The following is an 18,244-nucleotide window of genomic DNA, read 5'->3' on the forward strand; positions in this document are numbered from 1 at the left end:
ATAGTGCTGGGCGATGTAGGAATTTCTGCATCGTAATGTACCGCAAACCTTACATCGCGATGTTACGATGCATATCACAATGTATCCCAAAAACTGAGGATTTAAATTTTACAAAATATGTTAAAGATGAAAAAATATAAATACTTCTAACCGATTCTAGCACTAGCAAAAAATTGTCAAAAGAGGGAAAATACAAAACTATCGTTGAATGTGCCAAGATAGCAATAAATATTACAGACATAATTACAATGAACCAATTTTTTCGTTGCAAAAAGATGTCAGCTAATGGAAGCAATCTCATCTTCTTGCATCTAAAAAGGGGTAACGCGAAGCACCAAAATTCGGGTATAAATATCTTTGTTGCTATTTTGCGGTTTTTAAGCATTGCTTTTTTTTTAAATCTTTGTTTTTGGTTTGGTGAGTGAATATATGATTAATTGGGAAGATTTCGATAATTGGGAATCTAACGATCTTTTTTCATTGGCGTCAATCTTTGGCTCCAGCGCATGCGCGAGAGGTATTTTCGTTGCAAATCTAAACAAAGAAACCGGAAACATATATTCACATACGGTTAGTACAAATCAGCAGGATTACCAAAATGAAGTTATTTACGCTAAAAATGAGATGAGACGACAGCGCCAAATTCCCAATTATCGAAATATCCCGGCGAATATCCCCAGGGGGGGGGGACTCCTTTTAATTAAGGGAATTAATTTTTTTTTCCGGTTAAACGTTTTCATTAATGATCGAATCGCTCATCGATCGGAGTTCGCGTCACTTGCAAAAGGGCTGGGTTCTGGTAGAGTGGTCCCTTGGCGCGTTAGGCGATGAACAATACAGTTGGTGGATTATTTTAAGTTTTAAAGCAACTTGCATTTACAGTTACAGTAAATGCAGTTCAATGTTTTGGCGGATTTTTTTGAATTCCAAAGAAACTTGATTTGTTTTTCTTCGAATGAAATATAGGATTTTCCTTTTTTTTACGACGATTTTCGAATGTCCCACGGGAGTTTTTTCTTTTTTTTGTTACAGATAAGATAGCTATTCAATCGGAGCTTCGATCGCTAATAGCTGGGTTACGGTAGCGGGGTCGCTTGGTTAGTTTGGCGATAAACAATAGAGTCGCAAAAATCTTTTACGTCTGAAAGATACTGTTAATGTAATTCAACGTTTTTTTTTTCTATTAGTTATCTAAGTTCTATTTAAAAAAAATTAGGCTTTATGATATGTTTCTGCATATTTTGCTATATTTTCATCATTTAAAAATGAAAGAATTTTTTTTTTTTTTTTTTTTTTTGAGCAATCACGATTGTTTATTGCTTTCATTTCACCGTCCTTGATGTTGTGGTTCCTTTTTCAGCTTGGACCAGCAAAACCGCTCACCGGCCTCTGCAGGCGCGGCTCCGAGCACTGCCTCCTGGAATCCGTTTCTTCTAATCGATGGATTTGAATTTAAGATGTTAGAATTCAAATTAATTTTTATTTTTATTTATTTATTTATTTATTTTTATTTTATTTTTTTTTTGTTTTTGTTTATTTGGTGAAACATTTTAAATTGTAAAACAAATTCCGCTTCACTTGCTAAAGGGCCGTGGTTGCGTGGCGCATTAATTAGCGATGAAGTATACAGTTGGAGGATTATTTTAAGTTTTAAAGCAACTGTAGGTAGAATTTACGGTAACCGGGTCGCGGCGATAAATGTTTCATTCTGGCAACCAGCTACCTTACCTTGGCGAAGGAGCAATTTCGGCAACCCTACACCAAAGCTTATTCGCTATTCGTTTGGCCAATCAACCATTTCAGAATTCACAACACTAAATTGTAATTTATTTGTCTACTAAATATTTTTATTTTAATTCCATAGAACAATATTTTTCTCAAAGGTGATTTTTTTTTTCTGAAAACTGACAACATATGTTGTGTTTCTTCAATTTTTAGCCTACTTTCCCAGTAAAAATCAGATAAAGAAGAAAATATCCCGAAAAACAAAAAAAAGTCAAAAACAAATAAAAAAAATTAGATAAATATTGAAAAATTAAAAATTGGAAAGTAGGGTATTGAGATGGGGGAAAATGTCTGTCGGTCTGTCTGCCTGTCCAAACCTAATAACTTTTGAATAAATAGTTCGATTCGAACAAATTATTTTTTGTTAAAAAGATCTCGGCGAGGACATCTCATTCCCATAATTATTTGAACAATTTTTCGTTCAATTTTGAACAGTTCAAAAAAACTTAACATTAGCACCTACGGGGAAATTCAAATCAAAAATAAATCTTGAACTTCGAAGCGAAGTGGTTGCAAACAAACTTTGTAGGGAAAAGCTTTTGATGAAAAACATGTATCGAAAATATCCTTTTGATTTGAACAAGTTTTCGTTCAATTTTGAGCACTTCAAATCTCTTAACATTAGCCCCTAAGGGGAAACTGAAAGTCAATATAGATTCCGAACTTAAAGGCGGATTTACTTCAAACAAACTTTGTTGGAAATAGCTCTTGACGACCTACTCCCGACTCCGACTCCGAGAATTTAGGGGCACCTGAATCCGACTCTGACTCCTGTGCCTGACAATTAATCTGACTCCGACTCCCCGACTTCGACTCTGACTTCGTAGCTTTGGCAAACATTTTTTACATGGAGGACAAATGACTTACTCCGATTCTTGGATATTCGACTCCGACTCTTTTATCCCAAATTGAGATCGACTCCGCTGCTGTGGTTTTAACTGTGAAATAATTATTGTTGATATGCCTTGTTTTTATTTTCACACTTAAGTTTTAATTTAGGTATTCAGTTTTCGGCGAATAAACTCGAAGTCATTTATGTTAAAGATATGCGCAGACTTTTTTTTTTTTTTTGAGCAATCACGATTGCTTATTTTTCATTTGACCGTCCTTGGCGTCTGGTTCCTTTTTCAGCTTGGACCAGGGACACCAGCACCACCGCCCACCGGCCTCTGCAGGCGGTGGTCCTGAGCTATCCGCTTCTCCCGGTCGGAGGCGTCCATGTCCTACACACAGGCGCGCTCATACACATACACACACGCTCATAAACACAAGCCTTTACATACATACACACACGCCTACACATGCACGCACGCGTGCCTGCATGTAGCTCTTGACGACCTCTAGCTTTCATTTGACCGACTCCAAGCACACACGCCTGCACGCGCACACACAACTATACACACATAACCGCAAAGGAAGGGGGTAGGCTTGAGGGGACAGGAACTGTTTCTAGAAACAATAGCCCGCAATGAGTAGGGCCCTGTCGCAACTCGTGATTGCGAAAAACATAATTTGAATTCAAAATTTCAGAATTCAAATTATTTTTTTTTATTTTTTTAATTTTTATTTTTTTGACAATGAAAATTATTTCTTTAAGTTGACATTTTATTGTTTTTATTTATTTTGGTAAGTGCATTAATTCGTTTAAAAAATTATTTTTGGCAACAGGGGAAAAAGAAACGATTTTTTTATATGATGTATTTATTTTAATGATTTTCGTTTTGAAAGCTGTTAAAGATAATTTTATTTTAATGGAAAGAAGTGTATTAGCTGCTTTGTTTAAAACGTGCTGCTTATTTATTTGTTCGTATTTTTTTAAAAGAATAGTAAGCAATATTTTATTCCTAGAAATCAGCTTAAAATATTTAAAAAAATATGTTTGAAAAAAATTGCGATTTTAGCTATTTTTGAGAATATTGATCAGGTACTAGAAAGTAGTATGGGTATACGGGAAAGTAGGCTCGTCTAGTTCTAGACAGAACTTCTTGTTAGATCTTAGAAACATTTTATAAAATTTTACATCGGGGAATGTTTGTTTCTTTTAACTATTTTAAGTTATAGATTTAAAAACTAGTTATTCATATCTTTGGATACTTTTTTGGAATTTGTTTGCAGTAAGTAATTTCCTTCGTGTTTTATTGTTCCATCTTCAGTTTAAAATTCATTACTTATCGTGATAACTTATTTAGTAAGTTTAAATTAAAATTTTAGTTCTAACGTTCTCTGGATGGATCTTTAGATATAATTTAACTTATTTAGTTGATTGTTTTAAGTTTTAATTGAACGTTAAATTTACTTAAGGGCTTTTTCAATTTATTGACGAACTCTTTCAGACTAATGTCGTTTTCTATCCAACTTTCAATGTTGTTAAATTTGCTAGAAATGTATGTTTCATCTTTATGTTCCTAAGGAAATCAAATATAAAAAGTGAAACATCATTTATGTCATGAAACTTTTCGTTTTATGCGCTTGATCTTCCCACACAGATTATATTAACATCTTGAAAAAAGTTGCCTCTCATTTGTCTATTCAGCAAACTTAATTTTAAAATAAGAAAATAATAAAGTTCTATTTAAAAAAAAATTAGGCTTTATGATATGTTTCTGCATATTTTGCTATATTTTCATCATTTAAAAATGAAAGAAGAATTTTTTTTTTTTTTTTTGAGCAATCACGATTGCTTATTGCTTTCATTTGACCGTCCTTGATGTTGTGGTTCCTTTTTCAGCTTGGACCAGGGACTCCAGCACCACCGCCCACCGGCCTCGGCTCCAAGTACTGCCTCCTGGAATCAGTTTCTCCTGGTCGATGGCGTCCATGTCCTACACACACGCGCGCTCATACACACAAGTCTTTACACTCATACACACACGCCTACGTGCATACACACAGGTCTACGCACACATACAAGTCTACACATGCGCACACATACACACACGCCTACACACACACACACAAGACACAACTATGCACACGTAACCGCCCAGGAGGAGGGGCAGGCTTGGGGGGACAGGAGCCGTTTCTAGAAACAATAACTCCAATGAGTAGGGTCCTGTCGTAGTTCGTGATTGCGAAAAACATAATTTAAATTCAAAATTTTAGATTTTTTTTTTTTTTTTTTGAGCAATCACGATTGCTTATTGCTTTTATTTGACCGCCCTTGATGTTGTGGTTCCTTTTTTTTATTTTTTTTTGCTTCTTTACGATTATAATCAGAAAAAGAAAAAAGATTAATAAACAGTTCCAGTTACCAAGGCGATAGTTTGAGCCGCCCCTTTTCTTTGGGTGTCTTTTAATGGAAGATTTCTTTTGTTTGCAATGTAGTACTTTGTTTACATTGAGTCGTAGGTGCCAAATTTGGCTGTTTTTGAAAAAATACGCCAACGCGACCCGGTTACCGTAATTCTACCCAACTGTAGATCTAATTTAATGTTTCGGCAAATAGTTTTAAATTCCAAACAAACTTTAATAGTTTTTTTTTTTTTTTTGAGAAGGTGTACAAGCATTTTAGTTAAAGAAAACATGATCATTTTACATCAGAAGGGGAGGGGGTTGAATTTGTATTTATTCAAGTGACTTCCTTTAAATTCTTAGCACAGGCGTCGCCGTGCGGGTACTGCCCTAGTATTGCATAAAATGAACCAAAGTGAAATAATGAAATGAAATTTCTCACCATCGGACTTATCATCTTCGACTTGCTTTAAGGTTGAGGCTGTGAAATTGCACCATATATCCAATATATTTTCAGCTGAATTTGTAATTGTTTTCAAAGTGAAATACCATTTAATATCTTCAGGTCGTCGTCCTCTGATTGGTGCACTAAACTGTTCAAAATGTTGGTTCGACTTATTTGAATAGGTTAGCCCAAGTACGCAATCTGAAATCCAGGGTGGATTAGCATTATTCCTTTGAATCAGTTTCAGATTAACAAAATCTGAGTTGAGATAGAACTCCAAACAAAAAACGGCTTTAAAACATTTGAAGGGGGGACTTCTTAAGCGGCAGCGATCATGTACCAGCAGGTCATCAATGGTGAAATTCTTCAACTTCCATTTAAAATTTATCGAATCCGAAACCATTCTAGACTCTCTCTCGATGCATCTTGTTGCCATGTCCTAAATATAAATAAAAAATAACTAGACAATTTTCAGTGTTCGATATTTTTTCGTAAATTATATTTGACCATGGCCCCAATTAATTCTTATTTAGTAAGCGTATTTAGTAGAGACGTACCGAGTACTCGGTAACTACTCGGTACTCGGCCTACTCGGCCAATTTGCCGAGTACTCGGTACTCAGCCAAATTCTGATCAGATACTCGGTCAATACCGTGTAGTTGCAAAAAATTGAATATTGTCCAAGACAGATACTAAAATTTATGTAAAAAAAAAAGAGCAAGCATTATATTCTGCAATCATTTACAATTAAAATTTATAAGTCAAATTTAAATTTTGAGAATAATGAAGTTTGTAATGCTTCAATGGAATAAATCTTTATTTTAATGTCCCCAAAGTTAATAAAACTTGTTTATTAAAAATTATGCAAAAAATGCAAGTATAGAAAATATGGAATTTTTATATTAAAAATGGTCTTTTGCTACAAACAAAAATTAGCTATAAAAAATATAAAAATACCTTTGCTTAAAAAATTAAAGGAAATAAAAGAACGTTAAAAGCACAGTGCAGAAACATTGCAGACACGTGTTTTGGCGTTACAAAGAATTCCTTTTTCAATGCACAAAATGGGAGCTCGTAGATTTAAAGGCATTCGACAAAAGCCGGATTTTTTTGTCGAATGTCTTTACATTCTTTAGCTCACATGTTATGCACTGAAAAAGATGTTCCTTGTAACGGGGGGGGGGGCAGAAACACGTGTCTGCAGTGTTTCTGCACATTTGTTTTATCTGCTTTTAAAAAATATTTATGTTTGGCGGACTAGAACTATAATTGATTGGTATACAGTGAAACCCCTCCTAACGGACACCCCTCTTATGCGGACAATTTTTAATTCCCCAGTTCCAATGCAAATAACATTATTAAACCCCTGTCCTGCGGACACCTCTCTACTGCGGACGAAAAAAAATTGTCCTGTTAGTGTCCGCATTAGAGGGATTTTACTGTAATTTGTTTTAATTCCAACTTGATTAATCATACCTTTTATTTATTTTTAATTTTAAGAATAATTTTTTGGTAAAATTTTTGACACAAACAAAATTGTTTATATAATGCGTAATTAAACTTCAGCAGGAATTTAGTTTTAAAAACTATTATATGGACAAGGAGGTCTATACTACTATTCCAATAAGTTCAAAATTCATCACATGTGTGTCGGTGGTTCTTCTTAAAACATAATTGGTACTTGGTAACTCGGCCGAGTCGTGAAAGGCAGAGTACTCGGTAACTCGGTACTCGGCCAAAGTGCTACTCGGTACGTCTCTAGTATTTAATGGGGCCATGATTTGGCAAGAAAAAGTTAGAAAACAGTTAAATAAAATAATCATGCACTGCACATCCTGATACATATAACGATGCATCAGCTTAATTTTAGCCTTTTTAGATTGGATTTTTCATTGTTACGGAGCTAGGGTTACCAGAACAAAGTTTCTTGTTTTGCCAAATGGGCCAAAAATGATATTTTCTTTTAAAAACAATTCACGGGCCGCTAATGATTGCTCGCTGTAAAAAATCACCAAAGGCGATAAGTTGCCAGAAAAGACAACCACTCAAACAAATCACGCTCCGATCCAAAATGGCTGATCTTAAGCTGATGCGTCGACTCTTATATATCGGGTAAGGCCCCTATATATAGTCTATACTAATATTGTTACAAATCTTGTAAATAGTAATTATTGTAGGAACGTAACCTGTAAATAGTTTCCCGTAATGAATATACAACCCCTTAACATATGGCTAAAGTATACAACCCCTATTCTTTTTATTTTCATTGATAAAGTTTGATAACGGTCTACGCATTTCTCGAAGCAGAAAGAATGTTGTAGAAAATTCTTGGATGTTTATAAAAGCCGTTAGCGATGGATAAACGGGGAGTTTCGATTGAGATTTTCGAACTGAGTGCATTTTTGCTCTGTTTATAGCGAGGCATTTCGCTGTGTTGTTTTCGCATTTGGAAGTAAATGCGTGTGTAAACGTTGAGTTTACGGTGTTGTGTGATAATTGCTTAATTGCTGATGAATAATTTAGCAGTTGTTGAAGATCTTTCCTGTACATAGTGTAAATAAATTTCCTGTGCTTTTATCAAGAACTGTGTCTTCATTTCAAGAAAGTGGAAGTCGCACCGAATCCGTTACAATTTGGCGCCCAACGTGGGGCTACTTCAGGACTTTCTTGCAGTAAGTGTGACTTTGGACATTTTTTCATAAAGACTTTTTAAATTTGGACTTTATTTTTATGGTGATTACTCGCGCAATGGATGAACAATTAAAACAACTGCTTGATGCAATCAACTCTGTGAAGAGTGATATGGCAGCTAATCAAGAACAATTAAAAAATGATATGGCAGCTAATCAAGAGCAAATAAAAAATGAATTGGCGACTAACCAGGAACAGTTAAATAGTGATTTAACTGCTAAAATTACTACAAGTCAAAATGAAATAAAAGGTGACCTAACGTCGATGAAAACCATGATGGAGAATCAACTAACCGCCATGGGAGATAAAGTTGATGCTCTGGAAGAAAAATTTGATACTGTGGAAGAGCGTATCGCCAGTGTGGAAAATAAGTTGGAAGAAGAAGACAAGAAATTTACTTCATTTAAGGAAGAAATAATTAAAGACATGGAAAGGAGATTGGCGACCGCGGGAAGCAGCTCTGTACAGTTTGGCGCTCCCACATCGCTTGCTCGACCGTCTATTAAACTTGCCACATTTGATGGGAAAACTTCGTGGCAGGTTTACAAAACTCAATTCATGATAGTGGCGGAAGCGAACGGATGGGACTCTGCTACCAAGGCCTGTCATCTTGCAGCATCCCTGAGAGGTGACGCAGCGGACATTCTCCAGACCCTTCCGGACTGCCAGCGCCTGGATTTCGCCGCCCTCACAGCTGCGTTGGAGCTTCGCTTCGGTGAGAAGTGTCAGAAAGATTTCAGTCGACTCCAGTTGAAGTCCCGTTTCCAGAAAACCGGGGAAACTCTGCAAGAGCTAGCGGCGGACGTCGAGAAATTGTCTCATCTTGCTTTTTGTGACTGTCCTGCGGATGTTCGAGACAACCTGGCACTCAACTACTTCATCGACGGGGTTCGAGATCCGGAAATCCAGAAAGCTCTACGGATGGCGGATGTCAAAGACCTGAATTCTGCCGTTGTGTATGCGATGAGATACGAGGCCGCCCAAGAAGCAACCCGTGTGGATCGCCATCTAATCCGGACTCAGGAAGCTGATGAGTCTGATTCCAGGTCGTCCCACCTCGCTGAACTTGAGAGACAACTCGGTGACTTGACAAGACATCTGAGCAGCATAACAGCCCAAAAGAAACAAGAGCAGAAGTGCTGGAAATGCGGTAGTGAAGGACACCTGCGAAGGAGTTGTCCGGCTCGCCAAGCTACGCGAGGGAAGGAAATCACCACCACTAGAGTTCTGCAGATTTCCTCTTCTAGTAGTGGCAGTGATGGACTTTTCATTTACGCACATGTAAATGGGAACCCCTGCAGACTGATTGTCGACACTGGAGCCAATGTGACAATCATTAGGACAGATGTGGCTCGTGAATTTGGATTGAAACTGCTGTGGACATCGCCACGCGTAAGTCTCCAGACTGTGACAGGTGACAAAATTGAGATTGACGGTAAAGTGGACTTGGAAATAGTGTTTGGGAGTGCCACCTACCATCATACGGCATTCGTCGCTAATATCACGGACCCCTTCATTCTCGGATTGGACTTTTTGAAGAAATATGACTTCACTCTCGACTTCAAGACTAATGAGCTGCACTCGATGAGAGAAGACATAGCCGTTTTCCCTGCAGAAAGTGATGTAAAATCCGCTCATCAAATAATAGCCCAAACAGATTTATCGATTCCCTCAAGGTCAGAATCATTAATACCTGGCTCCATTGAAGAAACCAATAGTTTTCGATTTGGACTCATTGAATACCCTAACCTAAGCAATAGCCTAAAAGGAGTGCTGGTAGCATCTACGCTTGTGGACCTTTCTAAGGATGTAATTCCTGTGAGAGTCGCCAACGTGAGTGAAAGGCCAAGGAATATCCGGAAAGGCGAAGTGTTAGCAACTTGTACTCCCGTAAACTGCATCATTAGAAGAATCAATTCCCCCGAGACTGTGTCTTCTGAGTCCTTGACATCGAAGTTAATTGGGAGTGCACCCTTATCGAAGGATCAAAGAACTGCTGCGGAACAATTGGTGGACGACTTCAAGCATCTGTTTTCATCTACATCGGAGGATGTGGGTCGGACGAATTTGACGCAGCATAGGATCTATACTGGAGAACACCCCCCTATTAAACAGCATCCAAGACGACTACCGTTCGCCAAGAAGGAAGAGGTTGAGACCCTCCTGAAAGAGATGAAGGAGAATGATGTAATCGAACCTTCATCCAGTCCTTGGGCCTCTCCCATCGTCTTGGTCCGAAAGAAAGATGGCTCCACCAGATTTTGTGTCGATTACCGACGACTTAATGAAATCACCAAGAAAGACAGTTACCCTCTTCCACGGATAGACGACACCTTAGACACTCTTTCCGGACACAAGTGGTTTTCGACCCTGGACTTGAAGAGCGGCTACTGGCAGGTTGAAATACACCCTGACGACCGAGAGAAGACAGCGTTTACAACTGGACAAGGCTTGTGGCAGTTTAAAGTGATGCCCTTCGGCCTCTGCAATGCACCAGCTACGTTCGAGCGTCTTATGGAGACAGTGTTAAGAGGACTTTCCTACGAATCCTGTCTGGTCTACTTAGACGATATCATCATCGTGGGACGCAGCTTCGAAGAACATCTGGCAAATCTTAGGAAGGTGCTGCAAAAGCTTAAGGAAGCCAATCTGAAGTTAAGCCCGTCCAAATGTAATTTGTTCCGCCGGGAAGTGAACTACCTTGGTCACATCATCTCTTCTGAGGGTGTGCAAACCGATCCAGAGAAGGTATCTGCGGTCAGGAGTTGGAGTCGTCCCGAAAACATCCATCAGTTGCGAAGTTTCCTGGGGCTCTGCACGTACTACAGGAAGTTTGTGAAGGGTTTTTCCAACATTGCACGACCTTTGCATAAGCTGACGGAGAGCAAGCAAAAGTTTGAATGGTCCAAAGAATGCGAAGATGCATTTCTACGACTGAAGGAGGCTTTAACATCAACGCCTATCCTCGCCTATCCTCAGCCTGAAAAATCCTTCATCCTGGACACTGATGCGAGCAACGAGGGAATTGGAGCTGTTTTATCCCAAGAAATTGACGGAAATGAACATGTCATCGCTTACTGGAGCAAATGCTTATCAAAGTCGGAGCGAAATTACTGCGTCACCAGAAAGGAGTTACTGGCCATAGTGAAAGCTGTAGAACACTTCCATCATTACCTCTACGGCCGAAAATTTCTGCTTCGGACAGATCATGCCTCGTTAACTTGGCTTTTGAACTTCAAGAATCCAGAAGGCCAGATAGCCAGATGGATACAGCGGCTCCAGGAATATGACATGGAGATCAAGCATCGAAAAGGGTTATCTCACGGTAATGCTGACGCTTTATCAAGGAGACCCTGTCCTGAGAACTGCAATTATTGTTCCCGAATCGAGAAACAGTATGGAACGACTAGCCCTACTGCCTATCAGGTGACAGTGACTCCAACTTCATCAGAACCTGATCCATGGAGTGATGACCAAGTTCGAAAAGATCAACTTGAAGACCCCGACATAAAACCAATTTTGGAGTTCATGGAAAGTGACAGTCGACGCCCTAGCTGGCAGGACGTTTCCACCTTCACTCCTGCAACAAAAAGATACTGGGCTTTATGGAACTCACTCCATTTACGGAACGGCGTACTGTACCGAAAATGGGAATCTGATGACGGTAAAGCATCTAGGTGGCAGTTACTACTTCCCCGATCAAGGATTTCAGATGTTTTGAAAGAAATACATAGTAGTGCGACTGGAGGACATTTTGGTGTCTTGAAAACCCTGAATAAAGTTCGGGAGCGCTTCTTCTGGAGCAAGGCGAAGGATGACGTGGAGAAGTGGTGCCATTCTTGTGACGCCTGTGCTGCTCGTAAAGGACCGAAGAAGAGAAGCAGAGGGAAGCTACATCTGTACAACGTTGGAGCTCCTTTCGAACGAATTGGGATCGACATCCTGGGTCCTCTACCAAGAACTGCTGATGGGAACAAATACATTCTTGTTTCCATCGACTACTTCACCAAATGGCCGGAAGCATATCCCATTCCAGATCAAGAGGCTACCACCGTAGCAGAGACTCTAGTCCAACATTGGATCTCGAGATATGGAACACCTTTGCAGATTCATTCCGATCAAGGGAGGAATTTCATCTCTGCTGTGTTTAAGGGCCTATGTCAAATTCTCGGAATTGAGAAAACTAGGACAACACCACTACATCCACAATCGGACGGCATGGTGGAGAGATTTAACCGCACAATCCTAAATAATCTCTCGCTTATGGTATCCAGAAATCAACAGGATTGGGACAAGAAGCTACCTTTGTTCCTGCTGGCCTACCGCAGTGCTGTCCACGAGACTACCGGATTTGCCCCATCTCAGATGCTCTTCGGACGAGAGCTTCGGCTACCTTGTGATCTCGTCTTCGGTCGTCCTCCGGATGCGCCTTCATCGCCTGAGGAGTACATTCAGGATCTCCAGGCCCGGTTGGAAGACGTTCATAACTTCGCACGAGAGCGAATCAACATCGCGGCGGAGAAGATGAAGACCCGATACGACACAAGGTCTACTGGACATGAATTCAACGAAGGCGACAAGGTTTGGTTATGGAATCCCATCCGACGGAAAGGTCTTTCACCCAAATTGCAGTCGCATTGGGATGGACCCTACAAAGTCGTTAACCGACTGAATGACGTCGTAGTGAGGATCCAAAAATCACCTAATGCAAAACCTAGGGTTGTACATTATGATCGGTTAGCCCCATACTATGGCCATAGTTCATGAGTATTACGTAAACAACCATGGTTGATAACATAAAAGTTGTAGATAATTTTTTTTTTTTTTTGCTTTTAATGTTTAGTAATATTTCTTGTTATTATTGTGTTTTCTGTATCTGTTAGTTATTAATTAATGTGTATATTTGTAAACTTGTGATAGAAGTTTGGCACCCTTTCTGGGGATTGTACTGCCCGGGACGTGCAGTCCTTAGGAAGGGGGCAATGTTACAAATCTTGTAAATAGTAATTATTGTAGGAACGTAACCTGTAAATAGTTTCCCGTAATGAATATACAACCCCTTAACATATGGCTAAAGTATACAACCCCTATTCTTTTTATTTTCATTGATAAAGTTTGATAACGGTCTACGCATTTCTCGAAGCAGAAAGAATGTTGTAGAAAATTCTTGGATGTTTATAAAAGCCGTTAGCGATGGATAAACGGGGAGTTTCGATTGAGATTTTCGAACTGAGTGCATTTTTGCTCTGTTTATAGCGAGGCATTTCGCTGTGTTGTTTTCGCATTTGGAAGTAAATGCGTGTGTAAACGTTGAGTTTACGGTGTTGTGTGATAATTGCTTAATTGCTGATGAATAATTTAGCAGTTGTTGAAGATCTTTCCTGTACATAGTGTAAATAAATTTCCTGTGCTTTTATCAAGAACTGTGTCTTCATTTCAAGAAAGTGGAAGTCGCACCGAATCCGTTACAATATTATAAAGAGAGGGGGCGGATTTTTGTGTGTTTATATGTTCGAGGTAATCTCCGGAAAGGTTATTCGCAACTCCAGCGCTCGAATACGCTACCTTGCGGTGATTTAGCGAATTAAATAAAAAGGTAAAACATTGCGTTCCACGTATGTCTGTTGGTAAACATAGCCCGCATTCGATGTATCTTAGATTGCATTCAGCAACAGAAATTGTTTCCTCCCTTAATAGTATTCTCGCGAGCTTCTCAAAATAATGTTAGTTTTCATTATTTCCCACTAAAAAGGGAGTTGAATGTCGTAAATGGCGAAAGCGTGATTAACTAACTTTTCGCATTTGCATGAAATTATGCTCGTCTGTTCGTAGCTTCTTCTTCTTTTTTTTTTTTTTTTTTTTTTTTTTTTTTTTTTTTTTTTTTTTTTTTGAAGGAGGATAACATTATACAAGGTAATTTTTCTTTTTACTGTTTTGTGTGAATTTGTAAGAATATAGTTTTTTTTTTTTAATCTTAAGTTCGATAACATTAGCAGAATTAGGGCTTTTAAGTCCGCCTAGTTTAAAGATAATAAACTTAATTAACTATATTTTATTGCAGCATTTAGTTGGAATAGACAGTATGCAAAATATTTTCTTGTATGTATTATTGTAGAACAAAATGAAAAATGTTTAACGCTAAGAATTTTCATCGCCAAAATAGTGCGCGAACTTAACTTTACTGCTTACATTATTAGCTGAAGAGTTTCACAAAAAATTTGTTTAGGGTTATAATTTTAATATTGTAGAAGCTAAGAACCCTTGGCAAGATTTCGCATGTCAGTTATAAACCATTTTTATTTTTTATCATGTGTGGATTAAAATGGTAGAAAGATTACAGAATTCGATAAGTTTAAAGAAATAATGGAAGATCAATTAAAAAGAAAACTACCACCATGTATCCGTGAGAATTTTATTGATGATGCATGACAGAATTAAATTATAATTCAGAAATTAGGAACAAACGAAACAGAAAAAATTAAAATTAAACGATTCGGCAGTTTGAGAAATAAGCTACAAATGAAGAACAGTTAGCTCAAGCCAAACGAGACGAAGTATCATCTTCCTCTTTTGATAACACTGGTAAACAAAGGTTTTGTTACATGAAATATTTATAGTGTTCTTATCGCCACAATGAAAATATAGTTCCATCAAGAATTGATACATATCGAATTCAACCAGGGGCGTAGCTAAGGGGGGGGGGGTTTGGGGACAAACCCCCCCCCCCCCCCCCGAAACGTTAGTCTCAAAAAAAAGGAGAAAAAGAAAAGGGAAGTGAAAGAAAAAAAAGAAGAAAAAGAAAAAAATTACTGCGACTTTTTTCTGTGTAACAAAGGTCAAAAATTCACTTCGCTCCCCCCCCAAATGCCATTGAAAATCTGCTCCATGAGTGACCCTCAAGTATAAAGACGCCTCCCTCTGCTGCGACAATTTTTTGATAACTGAGTGAAATTTGACTCTTCGCTTTAGAAATGAGATTGTTAAATCCACGTATAAGCAGCCTTTCTTTGTCAGAGATTCTGCAAATTGTTAAATATGTTTAATTTTATGAGCCGCGCAGTGGGAATATTGCATGCAATCGAATCTGTATATTTCGAATTTCACATTTAAAAAATCGAGATAAAGAGGTTTTGAATTACGAGGCTTTAAGAAACTTTTTATAGAAATTTGAAATATGATGGTGAAAATTTGAAATCGATACTAAAGACAATATGGGCTCTTGATTAAAATTCCTCTTTATTAGTTTTGTTAGGTATTTATTCTATTATTACATTATTAAGTGCTTTATTGCGAGTTTAAGGAATCATTTTGACAGTAAAAAAAACTTAAAGCATATCTTTTTTAAGAAAAGTCTTTTATTGCTTTTTGGTCCCTGATTTTTTTTTTTTTTTTTGGATTCATTATTTATCCTCTTGAGGTTAGCAATTGCAGCAAATCTAACTTGGCCAGTAGTCAACGATTTTCCTTTTTTCCTCACTTGAAAAAAAAAAAACTTATACTTTCTTTTCACTCCTATCATTTCAGTTTTCTAAGGAATTACAATTTTAAGAAAGAGAGCAACCAGATAACAGAGCGAAATGGCTTTTAACTTGAATGACCTATAACCATGAACTTTAATGTTCATCTTAACCTGCCAAACCTGTGAATTTCACCCCTTAACTCTTCTTCCAAGAAAGTGCGCGAAACGACTCTCCTTCGGTTAATATTCCTGGAAACGCATTTACTGCCTCCTCAGCTCTTGAAGACAATTCCTCTGTTTCTGAGTTGAAGAAAATGTTTTTGTTTGCTGCTTTGAAGATCATTGGGCTTCGAATCCGAAAATGATAGCATAACTGGAATTCGAGACGATAGAGGTTTTTGTTGGTCTGGTCTCGTGTGTGTCATAGGTCATAGTCAAAACTACCTTTGTTAAACAGAGTATCCATTGCAATCATTGATTCTTCAGCCAGTATTTACTGCGTATTCTTTTGGAAACGTACAGTCTGTTTAAAGTAGTACATTCTAAGTGAAAGTTGTTGCATAATGAAATGAACAAGACCGATAACAAGCTTTTTTCAACTCAAAGAAAAAAATTAAAATGACGAAAGGGATTGCTCTAAAAAGAGAAAGTTAACATCGTCTGAAGAAAACGAAGTACAGTCTGCAAAGCAGTGTTAGTCCCATCGGACCCTTCTGAAGGTAATTTTATTTTAATTCAAAAGAAAAACTGCATAGCTTTACATGAATAAAATGTTTAAAATCGAGATGAATCTAGATTATTTCTATTAGCTTGGTTCGGATTAAAAAGTAGAAAATAAAAAAAAACTTCTGTTTATAATACCCGAAAATTGCTGTTGCTCTCTCAAATAGATATTTATGTAAATTCTAAAGCAGCTAATAAAATTAAAAATATCTTTATAGATATATCTTTATAAATATAATATCTTTATAAATATAATATCTTTATAGTCTGACCACCGATGACATTGAAAGTCAAACATCCAGTTTACAGGCGGAAATGGAAGTATCTATTAGCTTTCAGGGATGCCAGCTTTTGTAGATGTGTGTTAGCCTCTAAATTAAGCAGTCACACTGAAATGAACGGAACACGCTCATCAGATATTTGATTTCCCCCCTCATTGGGATAGACTGGTTTTGACAAGACGTTGCTAGAAAATTTCACTTTAAATTAATGTGGACCTTTCTATGTGGACCAGCATATCCACAAGACTTTAAAAAGAATAAAACAAACAAGTCATGCATACAAACAAAAATTACTAGGCTTATTAGCATTTTCTACGCTACGGCGCGGCGTGCGTTTATTTTACTTTTTCATCCGCCATTAGACGGTGGCTGCAGTGGCTATAGTATGTTGGAGTTGCGAATAGCACAAAATAAGCTTGAAAACTTCGAGGTGTGCTTACGGGATATTTTCCCACTCCTCTCTCAAACAAGGTTGTTGAGTTTAAACGAAGTGTTTTTTTTTTTAACCATGAGGGGGTTTTTTTTCAAAAAAAGTTTTTTTTTTTTTTAATGTCATTGTTTTCCCCCAAATGTTTTCAAATTTCACATATTATTGCAAAGAGATCTAATTAATGCAAAGAATAGGCGGATTTAGGACTGAATTCCTCGGAGGGCAGGGTTTTTTTTTTTTTCAACATTGGTTTTGGGTCTCTTCTGTAGTCCGGACCAGTGGTTGGAAAAACTACATTTTTTTTGTAGCGAACTACAACTACAACTACTTTGCTACAAATGTAGTTAACTACAACTACAACAACTTTTTTCAAAATGTAGCAACTACAAACAACTTTTGAAATGTAGTCGCTACTTCGCTACTTTCAAAAAATAAGTAAATACGAAGCATACACAATAGGTTGTCCCTCAAAATATGAAAGTCAAATTTTCAAGTCACATACACTTTTGTATTTTTGTCTAAAAACAATTAACTGTGAAGGATTGTTTTGAATTATTACTTTTTCATTTGAAACATAGTATCGAATCAGCCTGTGAGAATTTTCGCAACATTAAAACCAAAAAGGACTTTCTAAAAAAATTCCTATAGAATGAAAACTAGATGTAAATATTGCTCAAGTTTTTACTCGGTATTTCTTCTCACTAAAGTAACTCATCTGCTTGTGTCCTTTATTGTTACTCCTAGTTTAGGCTCATAATTAATATTTATTCATTGTATTCAGAATGCAGGGCAGAAGTCAAGGTGTGTGGGGGTGGGGGAGAGTTACCCCCCCCCCCCGTTTTTCAGAAGTGGGGCCGCCAATTACATTTTAGCGATGCAAGAAACGAAGAAAAAGGGAAACTCTTCATTGTTCAAAAAAATGAAATAATAATTCTTATAAATCAACAATTGAAATAATAGCAACAAAAAGCATTTTTTGTGTAAAATTTGAATAGAAAATGTAATCCTAAAATACAATTTAGAACCATCCATGAAACTCTTTTATTAAGATTATCTTAGTAGGGCCGCGGAAATGTACGTCTCAAACATTTTTTAACGCAAAAAAAAAAAAAGAGTATTCAGTACACTGTTTACTTGGCCGCAGAGTGGGTATGTCTGGCAAGCCGGAAACTGTGGGCTCGGCTCAAATTAAAATATTA

At 37.5% G+C, this 18,244-nt stretch overlaps 1 protein-coding gene across 1 annotated transcript in view; it reads right to left on the reverse strand.

Annotated features, from left to right (window-relative positions):
• LOC129227052 (TD and POZ domain-containing protein 4-like) overlaps positions 1-18,244 on the reverse strand; it is a 64,381-nt gene that overhangs the window by 7,154 nt on the left and 38,983 nt on the right. The window contains exon 2 of the mRNA XM_054861694.1: positions 5,459-5,900. Coding sequence (XP_054717669.1) covers positions 5,459-5,900 — 442 coding nt within the window. The remainder of the gene's footprint in view (positions 1-5,458; positions 5,901-18,244) is intronic.

This window comes from Uloborus diversus, chromosome 7 (genome assembly GCF_026930045.1).
Source record: "Uloborus diversus isolate 005 chromosome 7, Udiv.v.3.1, whole genome shotgun sequence".
Lineage (NCBI taxonomy): Eukaryota > Metazoa > Arthropoda > Arachnida > Araneae > Uloboridae > Uloborus > Uloborus diversus.